The sequence below is a fragment of the Tyto alba genome, unplaced genomic scaffold (genome assembly GCF_018691265.1).
Source record: "Tyto alba isolate M040663 unplaced genomic scaffold, T.alba_DEE_v4.0 Super-Scaffold_12, whole genome shotgun sequence".
Lineage (NCBI taxonomy): Eukaryota > Metazoa > Chordata > Aves > Strigiformes > Tytonidae > Tyto > Tyto alba.
This window is the reverse complement of record NW_024881274.1, coordinates 4559163-4578464: the sequence shown is the minus strand read 5'-3', so window position 1 is coordinate 4578464 and position 19302 is coordinate 4559163. Positions and strand designations below refer to the sequence as shown.

The following is a 19302-nucleotide window of genomic DNA, read 5'->3' as shown; positions in this document are numbered from 1 at the left end:
ATGATGCTTTTTTCTTTAAGTACCCTCCAGAAACTGCTGCGAAAGGGAGGTGCAGGATACCGTAACCTGCTGAAATCACAGGGGTTACATAAGAATCAGAGCATGGTTATCAAACCAGAGTTTGAACAGGACACAGGCTTTCATTTTAAGACCTTTGGACTATTAATGATATCTAAGGCTTAATGGAAAGCTGATACCTTCATGCTTGGGCTGTCTTGGAAGGGATCATTTTTCAGTCTGAACTAATTTTATGTATCATTATTCTGAGGCATCTTCAGTTGAAACACTGGCTATGTTCTGTTCCCTGCGTAGCTTAAGCAATCAGAAACACATCGTGAGACGAGTAAGATTTCCCAATTGCTATTTTTTGCATTCCCAGCTTTTTGCCTGTACATAGTAGCTTCAATATAACCACAAAGAAGTGACTGATTCTCATCTCCTTCATTATAACATATGCTATCCACTGTCTGAAAAACCTTAGAGAGGAAGTTACGTAGAAAATCTGAAAGAACTGAAAAGGGAAATGGTGATCCTGTGGTTAGAGCAGTAGTCCAGATCAGAAATAACACCGAGCTCTGACCCCAGCTGTCACTCACTCACATAACGTCAGGCAGGTCTAAGTTCCACATCTGCAGAACAGGGATATTTACTCATCTGACAGTAATACACTAAATTTAATCACACAGTCTGCTCAAGTAGACACACAAGTAACCACCACTGGAAACCCTTAAATACTAAGTTCTCTTTTACAACAGTTCTTTTCTGATAAACTTCCTAGTTTTATCAAAGCTTATTGAGAAAGCTGTCTTCCTGGTAAAGGTATTAAGTAATTCTCACAGGGTGTTGGAGGGAGGCTGAGAGTTTTAAGCACAGGGATGAAACCATACCAATATTTTATAGGGAAAGTATGCAAACAACACTTCAGTTCACTGCCCTGCACGGAGTTACTCAGGGAAGAAGGAAGGCTGAATTCCTGTTTGAAAAGCAAAACTGGAAACTATTTTGTAATATGCTGTCTCCTCAGTCTTTCATTTTGCAAGCTCTCAGATGTGCCAATGCACGGCTGCAGAACTATTTTGCAGCTCGCAATTCACAGACATGAAACACAACATCCCATAGTTTAACTCACATAGCCCCCTTGAACATGCAGCACATGGTTAGCAGCACATGTGAATCACTGAGGACAAAGTTACGTTCCACTATCAGTTGCCCCATGATTATTATTCCCAGACTACAGGCAAAACAGAGTTGAGGCAATCTGAAGATGAAATTGCAAAATTAAGATTGTAAACAGAAACAGCTCTTAGCCATAACACACTTGCTTTTGTTCAGGTCAAATAAACAAGAAGTCTGATACAAGCAACAACTACAGAACCTTGCTATTTTTTTTCAGTCCAATGTTACTGGTGGCAGAGGGCTGTCAGCAGTTTGGCTACTTGATGTTTATGCTGCAGCCTTCTCTTGGCTTCACTTTGTTAATCCCTTTTACTTCTTGCTAGTATCAGCTCTCATCAGAAATCTAAATATATTAACTCCAAGGGGTGTTCAGGAGAAAGCCAAAAGTCAGAAAATTTTAGCTCCCTACACACCTATCCTTTCCCCTTCTTTTAATATGTTATGCAACTTCTCACGTCAGGAAAAATCATTACTATGCATTTCTGAGAAACATGCTACGTTATGACTTTTAAATGGAGCAACAACTCATTTTTGTAACCTTCCCATGCTACTCAAGAAATTTTACCAGTTAGTTATTGCTGCATTAAAAAAACCAAAAAAAACCAAAAAAAACAAAACAAACCCCAAACCCCCCAAACCAAAGACAAAACAACTCTCCAGAATCTTTCCACAACTGATGTTGGAATTACAGGTTGAAGAATGAAAGCTGCAACATCACTAAATCCCTCTCAGCATCACGGCTATAACGTCAACAATAGGAGCAAGGCGGCCAGGGTAGCCAGAGTGAAGTAGCACTTCTTAAAACTTCTAATTTCAACAAATTCAGTTTGGTTTCCAAATTGCAGTTGTGTTAGGGGAAAAAAAATCCCCGAGACAGACTACATGTGTCTGGAAACACCCAAGTGGCTTTCTGAACACTGCCTGCTAGCCATTTTTTCCAGCTGGACCATGGAAAACTGCAAGAAGAAACAAAATCTCTGCTCTTACAATGGTTTCATTCCTATACCTGCCACTCTAAACTAGGAAGAAAATGTGTTTCTCCTGCAGCTCACCTGAGGAACCTCCTGCTTTCTTACAGGCAAGAATTCCCACCAAATCTTTGTATTTCTTCTGTTTGTTTTTAAGTGATACATGAAGAAAGAAAAAAAAAACCCCAAGCAGCAACCTTCTGTATTACTCAGTGACATACCATGATTTAGTCCTGTACTACCAACCAACCTGGTATACCTGTCCAGCAGGATCAATAACTGGCTTCTCTTTAGGGGTAATCCTTTTAACAGCATTAACTCTGAACAGACCACATGCATGCATATCTTTAAACTGGTCATTAGACTTTCATTCTTGCCCTCAATGCCTCTTCTTATCCTAGGAAAGTACATTAGTTCAGCAGCATATCAGAACAATCAATCAATCCTACTGTTCCTGGAAGGGTAGGGGTATTTCCAGACTAACCTTTAAGCCAAGACACTGTAACTCCTCAATTCAGCTTAAAAGGCTTCAATGACCCTTTGGGAAGCCACATGCCTAGTTCAGAAAAAATTAGATGTACATGCAGTTTCTTGGAAAGACCTCCTCAACTGATCAGCGTCAGTGTTACTACAAATTTCTCCTCTGTGCAGAAGCGAGATTAAAAATATCTAAGGGAACTATGCTACTGCTGTATAGGCTGATTAAAATAAACAGTAATGACCCTGTTCAGAGTTTTCCAAGTGAAAGATAATAATTAATAGATCACTTCAACAGCAGACTTCTAGTCTGCTTCTGAACTCTGCCCATGAGTTTGGCAGGTTTTTCAGGAAAGAGAATTCAAACAAAAGCTGTGTTTCCTTTTTGGTGGAAAATTTTACATAATTTCTCACTTTCAAATGTTTTTAAACTGTGCATTATAAGGCTCTTCTGCTGCAGTACATGAAGAGCTTTAGACCACGGAAAACAGCATAGGAATTACAAATGCAACTATGTATCATACATACCCATTTTCATGCTTAATTAGAGGGATCAGTAAGACATGGGTGAAAGAAATATTTAGCAATATAATTAAATAAGAGGACAGACTGCAAACATCTAGACCAACTGCCTGCTGTTCTTGAGAAGCCTCCTTTGACTACAGTGCTCATGTACATAAGTTCTCAGTACAGCGAGAGATGGCCTACATTGCAAAACACATCAGCTCTGTACATATATGTAGGCCATGACTCAGTACAAAGGCAGCTATTCCCAATATTCAAAGACATTTCATCAGAAGATATTTGCTAATTCCAATCTGTAAAAGCAGAAACAGATCAAGAAACCAAGAGGATTTATTTCAAAAAAATACGGGGGCCAATTTTAAAAAATGGAAAATAAAAAAACCTAACCAAAACCACAAACCACTAAACTCCTCTCAAATCTTTATCCTCATTTAAAAAGGCACAGCTAACGAGATGGAAGAATGTGGCACTGTCCAAAAAAAGCACTGCTTATTTCTGAGATCAGAGGGTGCCCCCTGTGATCCACAACAAACTTTTTCTTAGGTATTAGATTAAATTCGAACAGGTCAACTCAGGCAAAAATGATCGTGGTGGGTTGGAAAGCAGTAATGAAATTAATGTAATTCTCATTTCTTACCCAGAATTATATTAGAAGCTTAAAACCTGCAAATTTATCTTGTTGCTGCCAGGATAAAAATCTTTATTAAGGACATCTGTGAACCCAAAAGGTCGACCTTTTTCCTAGTGTCTACAGGAAATGCAAATGCTTGCCTTTGTTTTGAACTTCTCTCTCTTTAAGGGTTGATTTTAGTTTTTCTACCATGTCTCCACTACATGTACAATATATTATGCAAATTACTTTTAGCACAATCAATGTGCTAAAATAAAAATATAAGAATTAATTAATTTATACCTTTCAAGACCAGCAAGACGATACCACTTACTTGTGCTGGATTACTTCAAAAACTGCCTTCTGTCTGCTAAAACAGTGAACGTTACTAATTTGAGCTTAATTCCAGTTTCGAACACCCTTAAATCTCAACAAAAAATTACCAGGTTTCATTCACATGCACACAAGCCCTGGGAAAATGAGTGTTCCTCCTTCCCCACCTGCACCCTTTGAAGAGAACACTCCCTGTGAACCAACAGGAAAGAGCATTCTACAAAAGAAAACAAATGGTGAAATATTACAAAAATGTTTTCAAGATACAAGCAAAATAACTATTATGGTACAAGGCAAATTCATTCGATGAAAGGTGGCAAATGATGTGCTATGAAAGCCTGTTTAAATCTTAATACCCATGTCAAAACTTGCAGTGTGACACTTCTGCTTTCAAATTTAAACTGTAAAAGAGTGAAACCATCATTAATTTTCAATGTACCCTTCTTCTACTTTTGAAATACCTGAAGATTTACTACATAGTCTAGGGAGGTAAGGTATTTATCAGTTCTGAACTGATGCAGTTGTAGCTAATGGTGTTAATTTCTGAAAAATCAAATGGCAATTCCAAATCATTCAAGGAGTGCATTACAAGGTTATCTATAATTACTCAGTAGAATATGTACTGCCAGTCTCACTGTCTTTAACATAAAAATATCCTTCAAAGAGATGTGGCTGTTGGTTCTAACAAGTACGCACACCTCCATTCTACACTGTTCTAATCAGGATGAAGAAAATGACATCCAAGTCTTCTGCTCAGCAGTACATATTATATGCCAACCAAAAAAATAACACACACAAAAAATTATACCCATTAAAAAATTAACGTCATCAGACTGTGAGAACAAAGATCTGAAACTTTTATAATCACTCCTGAAAAACTTTCTGAACTTCAAAGTTCAGAAGCAGGTAAGATACAAGAATAAAGTAATGTTTTGAATTAAGAATCACTCACATTGGACATGAGGAAAAGGTTCCTCACTGAGAGGGTGGTCGGTCACTGGAACAGGCTCCCCAGGGAAGCGGTCAGGGCACCGAGCCTGTCAGAGTTCAAGGAGCATCTGGACGACGCTCTTAGTCATACGGATGTTTTAGGTGGTCCTGTGAGGAGTAGGGAGTTGGACTTGGTGATCCTTATGGGCCCCTTCTAACTTGAGATATGCTATGATATCGTATTCATAGTGTAGTACATAATAGGCTAGAGAAACTGTGAGCTCATTTTATCATGAAATTGGACAAATGTTTATTTAATTCGCCTCCATCGTCTCTCAGGTAGCCATGTCTCCCAGGTTTAAAGAGCAAAACCAACACTAAAACTTGATCCATCTTCTATTTCCAAGTGAGATGTTCCTTACTAGCAGGTAAAAAAAGTCTTGTTGAGCTATACATTATGTTTGGATTTTTTTTTTTTTTAATACTGTTAGTCAATAGAAATACAAAACCATAAAATAATCATTTAAACGTTTTATGACCCTGAGCAAGTCCCAAGATTGAAAGAAGTTTGAGATTATTAGTGTTCTTGAATGCCCCACTGCAAATTGCATATTGTTCTATCATATTCTCAAAGGCACACTACCTACATACTCTGCAAGTAATAATCAAACCAAAAAGTATCAACACAATACAACACTATCTTTGCGTGAATAGAAACAGCCCTGCACAACAGTGTATCTCAAACTCCTAGAAAAATGGTATTAGACCCCATCGATGGTCACACCATTGGTCATTATAATGGAAAAGAAACAGGCAACAAATTAAATATATTACAAAAATACTAATCTTTTTAGCCCAGAGGTAATCTTGGTCTGTCACTCACTTGGCTAAAACTGACTCACACTGTCAAAGGGAAGCACCTTTTAAACTGCGTACGCTGAGCTCTACCTCCTCCTCTCTTCAATAAATTGAAAATAGCTACTACACGCTCAAGAGATACAACAGGGCAAAGACGAAAGCATCCAGATGGACTGCATTGTTGAGATATGAACTAACTTCCCAGTGATAAAAGCCTAAATTCAGCTTAAAGAACTCTTTTGGAAGTCCGTAATTTAAAATTTGGTTGGGAATACAAGGTGAGTGACAGTAAATTTTGATGTGTGCAGCAATACCATAGGCCATCTAAGAAGTATCTGAGCTGTGTGAGAGTCGCTAATTCAGGCAGGCATAACAATACAAAACAAATAATCACCACACCTTTATCCAGATAGGTGAGTTAGTCAGATAATACACTGATCAAATGAGATCACACAGCTGATGCCTTTAGTAAGGATAAGGCACTGGCTGGCGGAGTAGCAGTTTAAGCTTCTCCAGAAAAGATGCTGTCCTTTAAACTGCTTAGAATGCCGACCTCTGGAACGTGTGTTAATTCTGTTGAATTCCCCCCCTTAAAAATGCAATGTTAAAAATTCATTAAGACTTTGCCTTAGGCTGCAAGTTGGTTTTGGGGAAGAGAGGTATGTGTGTGGGGGGGGGGTGAAAAGGAGAATTTAGTCCCACTTTCCAGAAACATTCAAACCAAACCTGAAGTTGGTATAATTTGTCTTTGCTCTTCCTGAAGGAAGCATTTCATCAACACAAACCAACCCTTTAACTTACTAAATACAGTAAAGCTGATACAAAACATTACACTTAGTTTGTCAACATAAGCAGAAAGTAGTAAACACACTTGAATACATTCCTCAGTGTTGCGCAAACTCTGTAGAAGGTGTGCATAGCAATGCAAATTTAAGCAAAGTGAGAAGCCACAGCAAATCTCAACCTTGAATTTCCTGCCTTTTGTTATACTCATTTTCCTTTTATTGCTCAAATAGGTACTTTGTAAGATATCACACGGCAACACTTTTATACCAGTTTGTCGGCTTTTGGTATGTTTGTCCCAGATAATGAAGAGAATCTGTTGACATCATGTCACATTATGACAGTCTGTTAAGCGGGTTAGATAGTTTAATCTTCTTCCACAGAAAGGAAGTTCATAAGTCTCAGAAGGAAAAAATACAAGGTGTATCATTGCTATGAACTAAATAATAGAAAAAAACTGTCCCAGATTTTAGAATTCTGAATAGCAGCCTAATACTGTAAATTTATTGAGAAGAAAATCATTTTGCAAAACTGGAATACAATTGATTTACCAAGAATTTCTTATCATTTAAAAATCATTTAATAACAGGCCTGACCATAAAATAGTGGCACAACAGAAATGTAGGTTGCAAATGTGACGTGGAATGCATAGAACCTCCAGGGCAGACCAGCCACAGTAAATACAACAGTCATCATCATGAGTGTAAATCCACTTTCATAACTGGCTTTTTCTTCTAGAAGGTAAGAGGGTGTATATAAATATTATAGAGAAAACATTTAAAAAACATTGTTTTATTTTTCAGAAATGCTGGAAGGGGTTTCAGCTCAGTCAAAAATGAGTAGGTTTGTTGGGCCAAAATTGCCCTTTCTGGTTCCTAAAGTTTCCTATGCTTGGATGAAAAAAACAACATTAATGATTATGTGGTACAAAATAGTGAAAAACATCAACTAAGGAGCTAATTCTCAACAGAGGACATGGTGTTTCAAACCACAGTGCTTAACAGCATTAACCTTGAGGAAGTAACGCTAGGAAGAATTTCCACATTTTCTGCTATCTTGAAAAAAAAAATTAATCCCATTAGCCACAAACCCCCAGTTCATTACCAAGCAGAATAATGTCTGACATCTGCCTATGAGGATCTCTGGATGTATAGTTTGGTGGAATTTAGTTTAAAAAGCAGCACAAAGTAGGAATTTTAAGGAAAAGAGGACTTACAGTACATTGCCTTAGGTCTCTGTCTTCATTGAAGGTGGCAACAAGTTCCTAGATTGCATAATGCTGCTATATTTAGTTTTAGATGAAGAGAAATACAAACCTGAAAAAATAACAGCTACTCACTGGTTAAAACAGATACATTTGGCATTCCAGCCCACCATCCCTGCACTAACTTGTCATTTCCCCCTCATTGCCTCCCAGGATTATGAAACAGTGACATGCCTACAATTCAAAGTTTCCTATCCTACAACTGTAAAACTTAGATTTGCCAAAAGTATGACTACGACCCCTAGAAAATCATCCCATAATTTTATGCACATTACATTTATGGGATAAAACTTCACATGGTACATACAGTGCTATCAGCATTTTCTTAGCAATGCAACTGAAACACCATTGTCTCATTCAAACTTCTCACTCTTACAATCAACCAGTCAGAAACACCACATTGATGATCTCACTTAATTCCCCTCTCCTAACAACTCCAGGAATTCCAAAAAGCAATCTGAGGAGCAGCATTTGATATGATCCCCAACTTAAAATCATACCATGAAAAGCCACTAAACCCAGCTCTCCTACATAAAGAGAAAAGATGCTCGACTGACTTGAGATACTTGTTTTCCTCTCTGCTGTCGGATCTCTCATTCTCTTGTGACTGTTCCCAAACTGGTGGGTCCCTGCGTGTGAGGGGCTCCCTTTCTAACCCATCTCATACCTCACTCCAGCTGAACTAAAGGAAACCTGTGGAGCAGGAATACAGTATCCCAACGTCCTTGTCCAAAAAGCTTAAGAGAAACTGTGAAGAGGGAAACTTAAGGTTAAGGGGGGGGAAAAAAAAAAAAAAAGCCCTACTAAAATAAATTACATAAAGTTCTGAAATCAACATAACTTTTGAGGCAACCTTTCCAGAGACCTCTTGGGTTCCTTTCTTCTCTGAAGCACCTTTTAAGTTGTATGGTTGTAAGAATAACTTTAACTATAGAAGCTATATGCATCTTTTAAGAATCACATTTTGATGATTATAAAAATTTATCTATTATACAACATAGGTCCAGCTACACTGAAAAAATTACACCGCTTATTGAAATACATTTCATTTTAGAAACAGACTACTAAATAGGTCTATACAAAAAACTCTAAAATAATTTCTGTAGTAAAATAAAGAGTGTGTTAGGAGAGCTACACAAACAAGAAATTTTTTTGTCTTTCTTTATAATGCTCAAATATACTGTGATACGTGGCTGGCTCACTCCATAGCCGGCACCAAAAGCTGAAAAGAATCCATTACGATACACAGTGATACAATTAATGCTCTGTATTAATCTCACAGCCTTTCCGATTAGTACAAAGAAAACCAGGCCTATCTCCTCTTTGAGGAGAAGTCCAGGATATAAAAGCAAGCATACCTCATCAGCTGATATGAAATTATAAAATTCCACAAGTCTCAGTATCTGAAATTTATAAAAGTCACCAGTAAAATGCAAGCAAATTGGGTTTAAGTCCTGTCGGTTCCCAGGTTCAAATGAGCACTGCTGATCCAAAACAGGATTTCTTTGTTTGTTAACTGATTCAAGGGAAAAATTAGGACCATCTGCTGGGGCTAAGAGAAAGACAAAGATCCTCACCAACTACTTCCACGAGGGCATGTTTCCATGTGCATAAAATGGGAGAATAGCTGGCAGGAAGCAAAGATGTTAGTGGTGCTGTGCTGAACTGTTTTTTTCTGCCAGGTGTCGCAGAAAGTTGTCCTCACTCTGGCCTCTGTGATTTAAAGGCTCACTCTTAAAAAGAGCTGGAGGGGGGGGTAAATGAGGAACCGGGGGGACCGGGAGATGATGTGGATGGTGAGGATGAGGATGTAGGTGAAGGTGTGAATATGGGTGAGGAATGGGACGTGGAGGAAGTGTGCTCACTGGGTTCAGGTTGATAGGTGGAGTTGGGGTGGTGGGTGTGTTCACTACAGCAGGGACTGTGGTGGCAGGAGAAGTCGTGGACAGTGGGATCTGGACAGCAGTTGACACGTTGACGGGGCTGGTAACACGGAAGCACTTTTCCTTGTGTGCCTTAAGCATGTTGGAGAAGCGAAATCGCTGGCCGCACACGTCACATGGGTAGGGCTTCTCTCCTGTGTGAGTTCTGCGATGTCTCTTCATGTTGGGGCGGCTGGTGAAGCTCTTCCCACAGATTTCACAGATAAAGGGCTTCTCTCCTGCCAAACGCAGATACAGCAATCAGTTAGGCACAGAACGTCTGCTCATACTTACACAAACAAACTGCATCCTACAAAAGCTACTGTGACTGCTGCTTTCAGCAAATACAGCGACAGCTGTTCCACAGAAGTCCTCAGTCTTCATGAAAACCTCTCTCACCTTTGGGTTTTGATGCACGAGACAACCTTTTAGAAGGCTTTGGCAAGGGGTTCCTTCAGACCAAAATAACAAGGAAGTATGCATAACCTCTCACTTTGCCCTGCAGTGAATCACAGGACTACACACAGTTACATTTAGCAGTAAGTTCATGTATTAACCTTTCCTGTCTTATTTTCTAGGTTGGGTAAGTTTTAATCCCAAATTCCAAGGACAGGAATACAGCTGGAAGTTTTTGTCCCGGAGGTACTTCTGTTTTGCTAAGTTCTTACCAGTGTGTGTTTTCATGTGCTCATCAAAGTACTGTTTCATGTTGAAGTCTTTGCCACACCACTGGCACATGAACTGCTTGTGCCCAATGTGGATGCTCATGTGGGAACGCAGCTGGTACTTGTACTGAAACCTCTCATCACAGTTCTGCAACAGAAAAACAGCAACCCATAATATTCAGGCATCACACGTCAGAAAGCAAGGCAGTCATGGGACACCACTCAGACCTACTATGTGAAGAAGTAAAGAACACCTGAACTAGTACACACACAGACCCTCACACAATCACAAGAATTTAAATTCTTTAGAGAGAACAGAATTTGGTCTGAACCGAAAGGCACAAGAGCCTTGGCAAGGAGCATGGAACAGTCACAACCTTTAGTTTACACAGACCGGCAGAAACATGGTTATGCCAACAGCAAAGTGCTTCCATGGGCTTAATGTATCATTTGGAGGTTTTGCAGCTTTGCCGGCGATCTCTGCTGGACTACAGCGTGTCTCCACTAGAGGACTCTGCTCGCACAGCAAAACCAAGAGCAGCTCTACGGCAGCCTTGTTTTTCAGCAAGCCAGTCTGTTTTCCAGCTATTATTTATTGGTATGAGGTAATTTCTCTCCCCCTATGAGTCTTATCCCCAAGACTTCTCTGGCTGCACTACTGCCATTAATACTGTGTGTCTGGCTGGTGTTGTGCCCTACTTCATGGACAGGGTGAGCCACGAGACCTGCCCTGGAAACAGGAAGGGCTCTGCACCTCCCCTGCCTCCATCATGAGATACCCACAAGCATCCCCATCAGATGACCGAGACATTATCTGTCCCAGACATATGACTGGGTACTTCTGTCCCATACTGTCTCCTTCCCGAGGGCAGGCATAAAATTGCAAACCCAAATGCATGCGAATGCATCAGTGAGATACTCTCTCCTATTCCAATACACTTGGTTTAAGAAATGCAAATTCAGAGCACTATCTTAGATCTCAAGGAGGTAATAGTTTGCAGTGAGGACAATAGTTTTTCCCACAAGTGAAAAATCAAGCAATAATTTGTTTACTTTCACTGTCGCCACTTCTATCTCTTTCAAGTTACTGGGCAGGACAGGGAGGATTAATGTAATTTGCATCAGGCTTTGCTACGAACACCGAGGGATTCAAATCCTGCTGTACCGTGTACTCACTGAGGAAAACCTGACAGCCAGCAGTGAAAGCAAACCAAATACATCTCAGTTTGAACTACTGCTAATGCACTCCTGCTGTGCTCTCCACACGGAGAATTTTCCCCAAATTTTTATGAAACTCCACCTCATTTACAAGTCAGTCAATTCAGTTTCCACCTACATGCCCTACTGACAAGTGTTACTAATTTTATACCTTATGCTACCGTATCAAAGCATATGAACAAGTCACTGCCTCACCTCACATCTGAAAGGTTTCTCTCCAGAATGCTGTAGGGAATGGACTTTGAGAGACATACTTCGTTTGAATGATTTTCCACAGGTTTCACATGTAAATGGCATGTCCTTTGTGTGTGCTGCAACACAACAGTATGTTAGAGAGGGTCATTCAAATGCAAACAGTTCTTTAAACCAATTATTTTCTCCACCTCTGAGCAGGAAAATGATTACTACTGAACAGCGTAGAAGTATATACACATACATACACATATACATATTTTGCTTGCTGCCCAGTACTATGGACTTGAACTTTTTTGCTAAGGATAAGGCTCAGACAACAAAATTTGTCTTATTTTTCTCCTCAACACAGCAGTTACGAGTTAAGAACCACAAAAACACATTATAAGGCAGAACCAACAGAAGCACTGATCAATAACTCACCAACCATATGTTTCCGCACGTGGGCCATGGTGTAAAACTTTTTTTCGCAAATCTCACAAGAGAATTTCTTTTCTGCATATCCGTGGACAATCTTGGTATGTTCATGGAGGGACCAGAGCTTCTTGAATGATTTATTACAGGAAACGCACTGAATGAATGGGATAAACAGAAGGAAGTTTAAATTAGAAAGATTCAGTGATTCAAGTTTGTGGAGTTAAGTCCCCATATCCTCCTCCTGCATGACAAAAAGAAGCCCAAAACAAGTCAAAATGCTGTATACTGTCTCAGACTGTACTTCAACTTACATTTACTGTTTCACGCTTGAAACAATTACACTAAAAAAAGCCAGATCAAGCAGGATTAGAGAGGATGTTAACACACTGCATTCCGGTGCCACCGAAAGAGCACCACAGCCACTGCACTAATTTATTTCCGAAACATAACAGCACATATAGCTGGATGCAGCCCTCGAGGAGCTAACACAGAGAAGACAACTTCATAGGCACTGATTGATGCTGCTGGGTGTGGGAAGAATCCAAACCACTGGTGTGGGAAGAAGCCAACAGAGGGGGAGGAGGCCAACACCACCAAGTTGCCTTAAACCCACGTGCGTGTCCAACCCTGGCTTTCACAGGAGCGCTGGGACCCCTCAAGCTCCAGCTCTAACAGCCCGTGAACTAGTCAAAGTGCTCTCGTCCTTTTAGCTCTATACAGAAGACAGCTTCCATCTTGTAGCTCTTGACCATGTGAAGAGTCCAGTACACAGCTCATACAGCAAAGCAGGTTGTCACCTCCGTCTTTCGTGTTATGACTCTTCCTTTATACATATCAGTAGCACTGTAGGTCTAAAATGACAATACGCAAACAATGTTTTAATCTCTTCCCACAACTACTGTGAAGCGTCCAGAAAGTCAGCGACGAGCAGCATCCACGGGCTTTCATGCAACTCTTTTTTTTTCCTCATTAGTCGGTTCCTGTTAAAGACTAGATAAAAAAAATCCTTGTACAATTTTGAAAATTCCAGAATAGCCTTAGTTGTAAAACTTGATAGCAGACACATATGTGAGGATACCAAGTAATTTTCATCTTTGAAGTGAAGAGGAAGGAATTGTGGCTTGTTATTTTTTGTTAGCTGTTGGGGTGTTTGGGGTTTTTGGTACATCTCCAATTTTGTGCCTAGCAATTACTCTCCTTCCCTCAAAGTAAGAAGGGCTGTACGCTGTTTGCCGAAGAACTAGAAAATACCATGCCTTCTGCCAACTTGACTTGTTTCTTCTCTGCACAGACAAGTTACGCTGCTTCCACAGTGCTTGAACCTCTGGTATACCGCTCGCCATGCTGACTCCAAGAGCTCTGCTTCCAAAAGTACCTACTTGGAGGCATGTGAGGAACAAACTGTAGCCCTTGGGGTGAAAAAAACCACCCTGGAGAGTAAAGCAATGCTAAGAAACGATCAAAAATCCTGTGATTTAAGGTTAAGTGAGCTCCCAAAGAGGTCAGTCTACAATTTAATTGATGATCAGCAGAAAGTAATTTACAACACTAATACTGAGAGCTACTACACAGAGTCTAAGGTGACAACAGAAATTCTGTGAAGGTGCTTATTTTGAAAGGATGAAAACAGCAATTACCTGGAAAAGCAGATATATTCCATCACTTAGATGAAAAATATAGAGAGGAGCCAGCCATATTTATCAGTTCAATTATGACTTACATAATGAAACAGTTTTTTCCTAGACAAAGCTCCATATCCACTTTGACATATTAAACCCTGCATTAATGTAAAACTTTCATATCCCCTTACTCCTTTTGCCAAGTGTAATAAAAACAAATTAGCAGGCAGCTGTGAAACACAATCCAAATGTCAGGACAGACAAAAGTAATTGTTGAATATATGCTTATACAAAGAATGTGAAGATGACTAGCAGTGCTTCTGGCACTAGGAATATTTGGGAAAGTTTCTAGACCTGATTCTTCTGGTACTGGATATAAAATACTATTTCTACAATTTCTTCTTTTCCTATCACTTTTGGACATAGGAATGTAACCCACCAGAAGTATGTGTGTGCATGGATTACATGATACTTCTCCATTCTATACCATAGGTTCAAACTGTTCATGAATTCCTGTTTAAAGTCAAAACATTTGATACTGTGAAAGAGCCACCTGGATGACAGGGCATTCCTTAAATTTACATTTAAATGTTCTGTGCTACATTAAACTTTTTAAGTATTTCAAAAACTGCAAGGACATACTGAAAGTTTTATGTATTCTACTAACTACGCTCAAGACTCATTATCTTATATTATACTCCTTCCTTCAGTCTTCCTCCTATGAGCTGAAACATAAGGAAAAATAGCATAGCGTTACACAGAGCTGCATTTGAGTCTTACAGCAAAGAGAAATTGCAATAAATATTTCAACTGTCTCCCACACAGTGGGAATTGAATACCAATTCAGTTTAGCCTTTAAGTAAACAAACAAAAAAATCTTAAATCTTTCTGGTAAAACTCACTGGACAGACAAAAAACTTGTTGCCCTACAAGCTCTCAACATTTCAGCTGTACAAAAATTTAACTTGATCTGCTTCATGCTGGCAGTGAGATTATTTCAGAAGTAGGTGGCAACACTGCCTAGTTTAACAAGGCAAAAAAAAAAAAAAAAAAAGCATGTTCGAATTGCCAGATAAAACAACACTGCCCCTAGTTACATGAGAACATAGATGGCTATGAGCAAAGTACAAACCACAGATGAATAAGAAACTCTGAAACTCTTTCCACAATTTAAACTTTCAAATGGTTCTATTACAACACAGGCTTCCATTGTTGTATAAAATTAAAAGTTGCAAATCTCCTGGTGAGAAAGACCAGAAATCTTTATATTATCAGTGAGATTTACCGAGCTTTTTACACTGGGAAAAGGGCAGGCTCATGAACAGATTGAGTTGCTGAATTCATACACTTCCCATGCATACATGAACACTACTGGAAATTACCTGCATAGAATTACCTCAGTAGGATTTTTAAAAAAGTTACATTTTAACACAAGTTCAAATCCTGACTACACCAGTTTCTTTCTCACCTGCTTGCCTCTCTGGTATTTTACAAATTTCTGATTCTAATACCAGCGAAGTGCCATAATTCTGTTCTGCCTTGAAACCTTACCTGGACACACTCTGTGACTGCATTTCAGGACACTGAAACACTTTGAACTTCAAAGCTAGTGATAGCTGCAGGTGCTCAGCACCTGAAGAAGGAGGGTTTATCCTGTCAAAGTACTTCACTGCAAATGAACTTGTTTTCAGGCCAGTTACTCTTGAGTCTGACATCTGTTAGAGTAGCTTTGTGTTTTCCCCAACTTGTAGTTAGATACTAGAGTAACTCTGCTAAAGCAGATGTCAGTTGTACACTCTGTTCCCTGCAATTCACTTATTTTGGAAGACACCAAAGCGTTGATATGTAGAGACAAGGTCTTGGTCAGAACCTGGTCTGTGCAAAAGATTTCCCCCTCTGAAGTGTCCACTAGCTGTATCCAGGGCACGACAGAAGGTATGGAAATCTGGCAAGCAGGTGAGCAAACCTACCTGGATATTTTTTTCACAGTCTGTTTGCTGGTGAAGGGACAGCTCACTTTCTAGAACAAATTTCTTCCCACATTTGTCGCAGATCTGCATGCGCCTGTGAGTGACGTTCATGTGCTTCTCCAGGTACCAGCGTGTGTTAAACACCCTGGGGCACTTCTCACAGGTTAAAGTCTCCTTCTCTTCACACTTTGATTTCTGCACAGGTGCCTTGGGCTCCTTTGCAGCTTTCTTCTTACGCTTGGGGGGCTCCACACTCTTTCTACGACCCCTTGTAGTTCTGGGTGATGGGGAAGTTGTGGCTGCTGCAGCAGATGCAGCTCTCCTTGTTCTCCTTTGTGCAACACTAACTTTTTCCACTCTTTTCTCTTTTTTCTTCTGCCTCTCATTTTCCTCATAATCATCACTGTCTTCAGTGGCCTCTTCCCCACTGTCACCCTCCTCTTCCTCACTGCTGGTCTTAAGAACAGCAGTCTCTTTGGACTGGGAGGGGACACCCTTCTCCCCTTTTGATACATTTAATGTTTGGTTGTTAAGGTTTACCTCTACTATAATCTGCTCCCTTTTGTAAGTCACTTCATCTTCCTCCTCTTCTTCCTCCTCAGAGTCGTCAGAGTTTTCTCTATCTTCTTTCACAGCCCGGACCTCTCCTACCGATCTGTTCTCCCTGAAATATGGCTGCTCCTCTCTCTCATGGAGATGTGGTTTACTCATTTTGCTGTCCACCAACACAGAGTAAGGACTTCCTGACTCTCTCTTGTATACTTTGGTGGACAGATCAAGTTCCTGGCTGGCACCATGATAAAACGTGGGTGGCACTTGACCACGGCGACTGTCCTCTTGTGCCATCCCTGCTACATGCGCGGCACAGTTTTCAACCACCTGTTGGCAAGAATTGGCTGTTTGACTCATTTGGGGGGCCCTGATTCATTGAGCACCTTTAATCCCAGAAAACCAAGTAAGCAGCTTTAAATCAGGATGGATTTTCAAGACCGATGCCTGCTCCATCTACACAGAATGAACAAAATATGATTCTCTGCTGGTGTTTAGCACTGACGTGTAGGTCACAGAATTCTGGTATTATGGCAAGAGCAGAGCAGTAGTAATTATTCTTCTGAAGAAAGTTGCCAATGAACCGTTGAGGATTTTATCTATAAAAGACAACAGAGAAAACAAAGTCAATTAAAAAATAAATCACTAAAATCATCAGCAAATTCTTTTGTTTTTAGTTTGTACAAATGGGATAAAGCACAGGGTATATTATCTATGAGCTGTATCTGCTGGGGGTGAACTGTCCTGTAGCACTGGCTCAAGCAAAACTGGCAGGTAAAAATACGTGCATCTTTTGCGGGGATCAGAACTGATACTAGGCTCCTGAGATATGGAAGTCAAGGCAACGAATATTCTCCACCTGCCAAAGATCACAACCACCCACCTAACACTGGGTAAAGATGCTGATCTGTGTTTCTCCTGGACTCTTGGGAGCACTGGTCCCGAGACTCTGCCCTACTCCCGTATCTTCTCTCCATCAAACAAATTGCATAGCTACACAGAAACACCTCTTCTCCTACATCTCCCAAAGGGAGCCCATCCTCACCCAGAAAGAGGACTTATTATACCGAACAACATTCCGTTAATGTAGATATGCATGAAGAATTTCAATGGAGACCTTTTCAACTTTCAGCACTAAATCAGATTAAGAACACCATGCCCACTGCTTGTTTGCACCTCAGAGATCTCCTGTACAGCCTCTTAATATAAGGCACTTATTCTTTTGTCTTATTCTCCCTTCTCCCGGCTACTTATTCCTCAGTGCAGTAGCCAAACAATATGACATTTGCCCATCTAAATTTCACTTGCAGTTATCCAAGTTGGAATTTGACCAGGACACTGTTACTTCCTCTTGCAAAAAATGCCACATGATCCCTAATGAATACAAGTAATCAAGCTCTCACATCTATTTTTCACCAGAACAATTACATTTTGGTAGCACAGTATTGCAACATCAAGCCAAGATTTTTGGCTGTGCAGATCAAATCAGAAATACATTGGGACTCCTGACCAAACAGCATACTCAGAGCTAAACCTGTGACTAGAGGGTGCAGAAGAACAGAGCTGAAGAGACATCTCATGACTAGAGGACAGAGAAGGGCCCTAACAGAAAATGGATGGATCAAGCACCTAAATATGAAGAAAACCGGATCCCTGCTATAGGAATGTGAAGATTTCCTTGAGGCTATAAGCTTGGGCTAAATCCAGCAGACAGGTATAAAACACTTGGATTTCACAGAATCATATGGCCATTTTTATTTTTAGTATTCTTAGAACAACAATAAAAACCAACCATCCTAGAGCAGTATTACAGACATGGATTTTTATGATAAATTTCTTACCACACTGTACACTGAGTTAAAATACTCTCCACACTACAAATGCAGTAACTTCTATCCAAACATGTTTTGATACAATTCATGTATTATAGTTTCTATTTTACTCTTCCACTAGAAATTTCCCCCTTTGAAGTGAATTTAATTGAACAGGAGATAAACCTAACAATGTTCTTGGTGGTTTGAATAAGAAGACTGAACTGTGCCCTATAATCTTTGTGAAGTGACACACTGGGGAAAATGATGGACCAATAATCACTCATCTGATTACCAGCATAAAGTTAATGAAAAGATTCTTGACCAGATCTCTGCAATTTCTAAATGCACTCAAAGAGTGTCCTGAAGATGCCTGACAGTGACCTGCAGACAGACTCACAGCACCACAAGAGTAGGGTCTATTCCTGCTGCTGCATACCCGCTCCATCCTCAGCAGGGTCTCCGGTCCCAGCTTTGCAGCTCCAGAGGTGAGGCAGGAAGAGGAGCGCCAAGACCCAGCTGGGCCAGGAAATACGTGGAGATGGGCTGTTAGCATTGGCTTGTGATCACAAGTAATATTCAGATGGAAAAGCTAGTAAATAACAAAATAAACTGGTTGCAATTCCAAGCCAAAATTAACAATCCTATACCCAGGAAGGCCCTTAGAAAGCAGTAGGCATGATGAAATCCAGTTTAGCTTTTCCTTTAATAAAATTTAATTAATTACTCAGAAGCTCAGAAAAATCACTGTGTCATGTAGAAAATGATACCCGATTATTTCCTCAGCATATTAAGCATCTCTCAAGTTGCACAAGTAAATCAGGAAGGCTATCAGAATGCTGCTGCTAGATTGCCAGAAAAAGTAAAAAAAATTTGCCATGAAAAGGAAGCTTTACCTCCATCCCCCATTTATTGAGTGTCAAAATGTTCTCTTTACATATCCTGCCATCATTTCACCTCTGCACATTTAAGGAATATTCTGTATAATAAACCACTTTGTTTGAACACAGTACCA

The 19302-nt window shown here is 40.0% G+C and overlaps 1 protein-coding gene across 2 annotated transcripts in view; it reads right to left on the bottom strand.

Annotated features, from left to right (window-relative positions):
* Nucleotides 1-5304: 5304 nt before the first annotated feature.
* ZNF652 (zinc finger protein 652) overlaps nt 5305-19302 on the bottom strand; it is a 28307-nt gene continuing 14309 nt past the window's right edge. For both annotated transcript variants that reach the window (XM_032984985.2, XM_032984984.2), the window contains 5 exons: nt 15928-17075; nt 12345-12492; nt 11925-12040; nt 10515-10659; nt 5305-10085 (listed from right to left, as the gene is read on the bottom strand). In XM_032984985.2, the coding sequence (XP_032840876.1) occupies nt 9571-10085; nt 10515-10659; nt 11925-12040; nt 12345-12492; nt 15928-16836 (1833 nt within the window). In that variant the 5' untranslated portion in view covers nt 16837-17075 and the 3' untranslated portion in view covers nt 5305-9570. The remainder of the gene's footprint in view (nt 10086-10514; nt 10660-11924; nt 12041-12344; nt 12493-15927; nt 17076-19302) is intronic.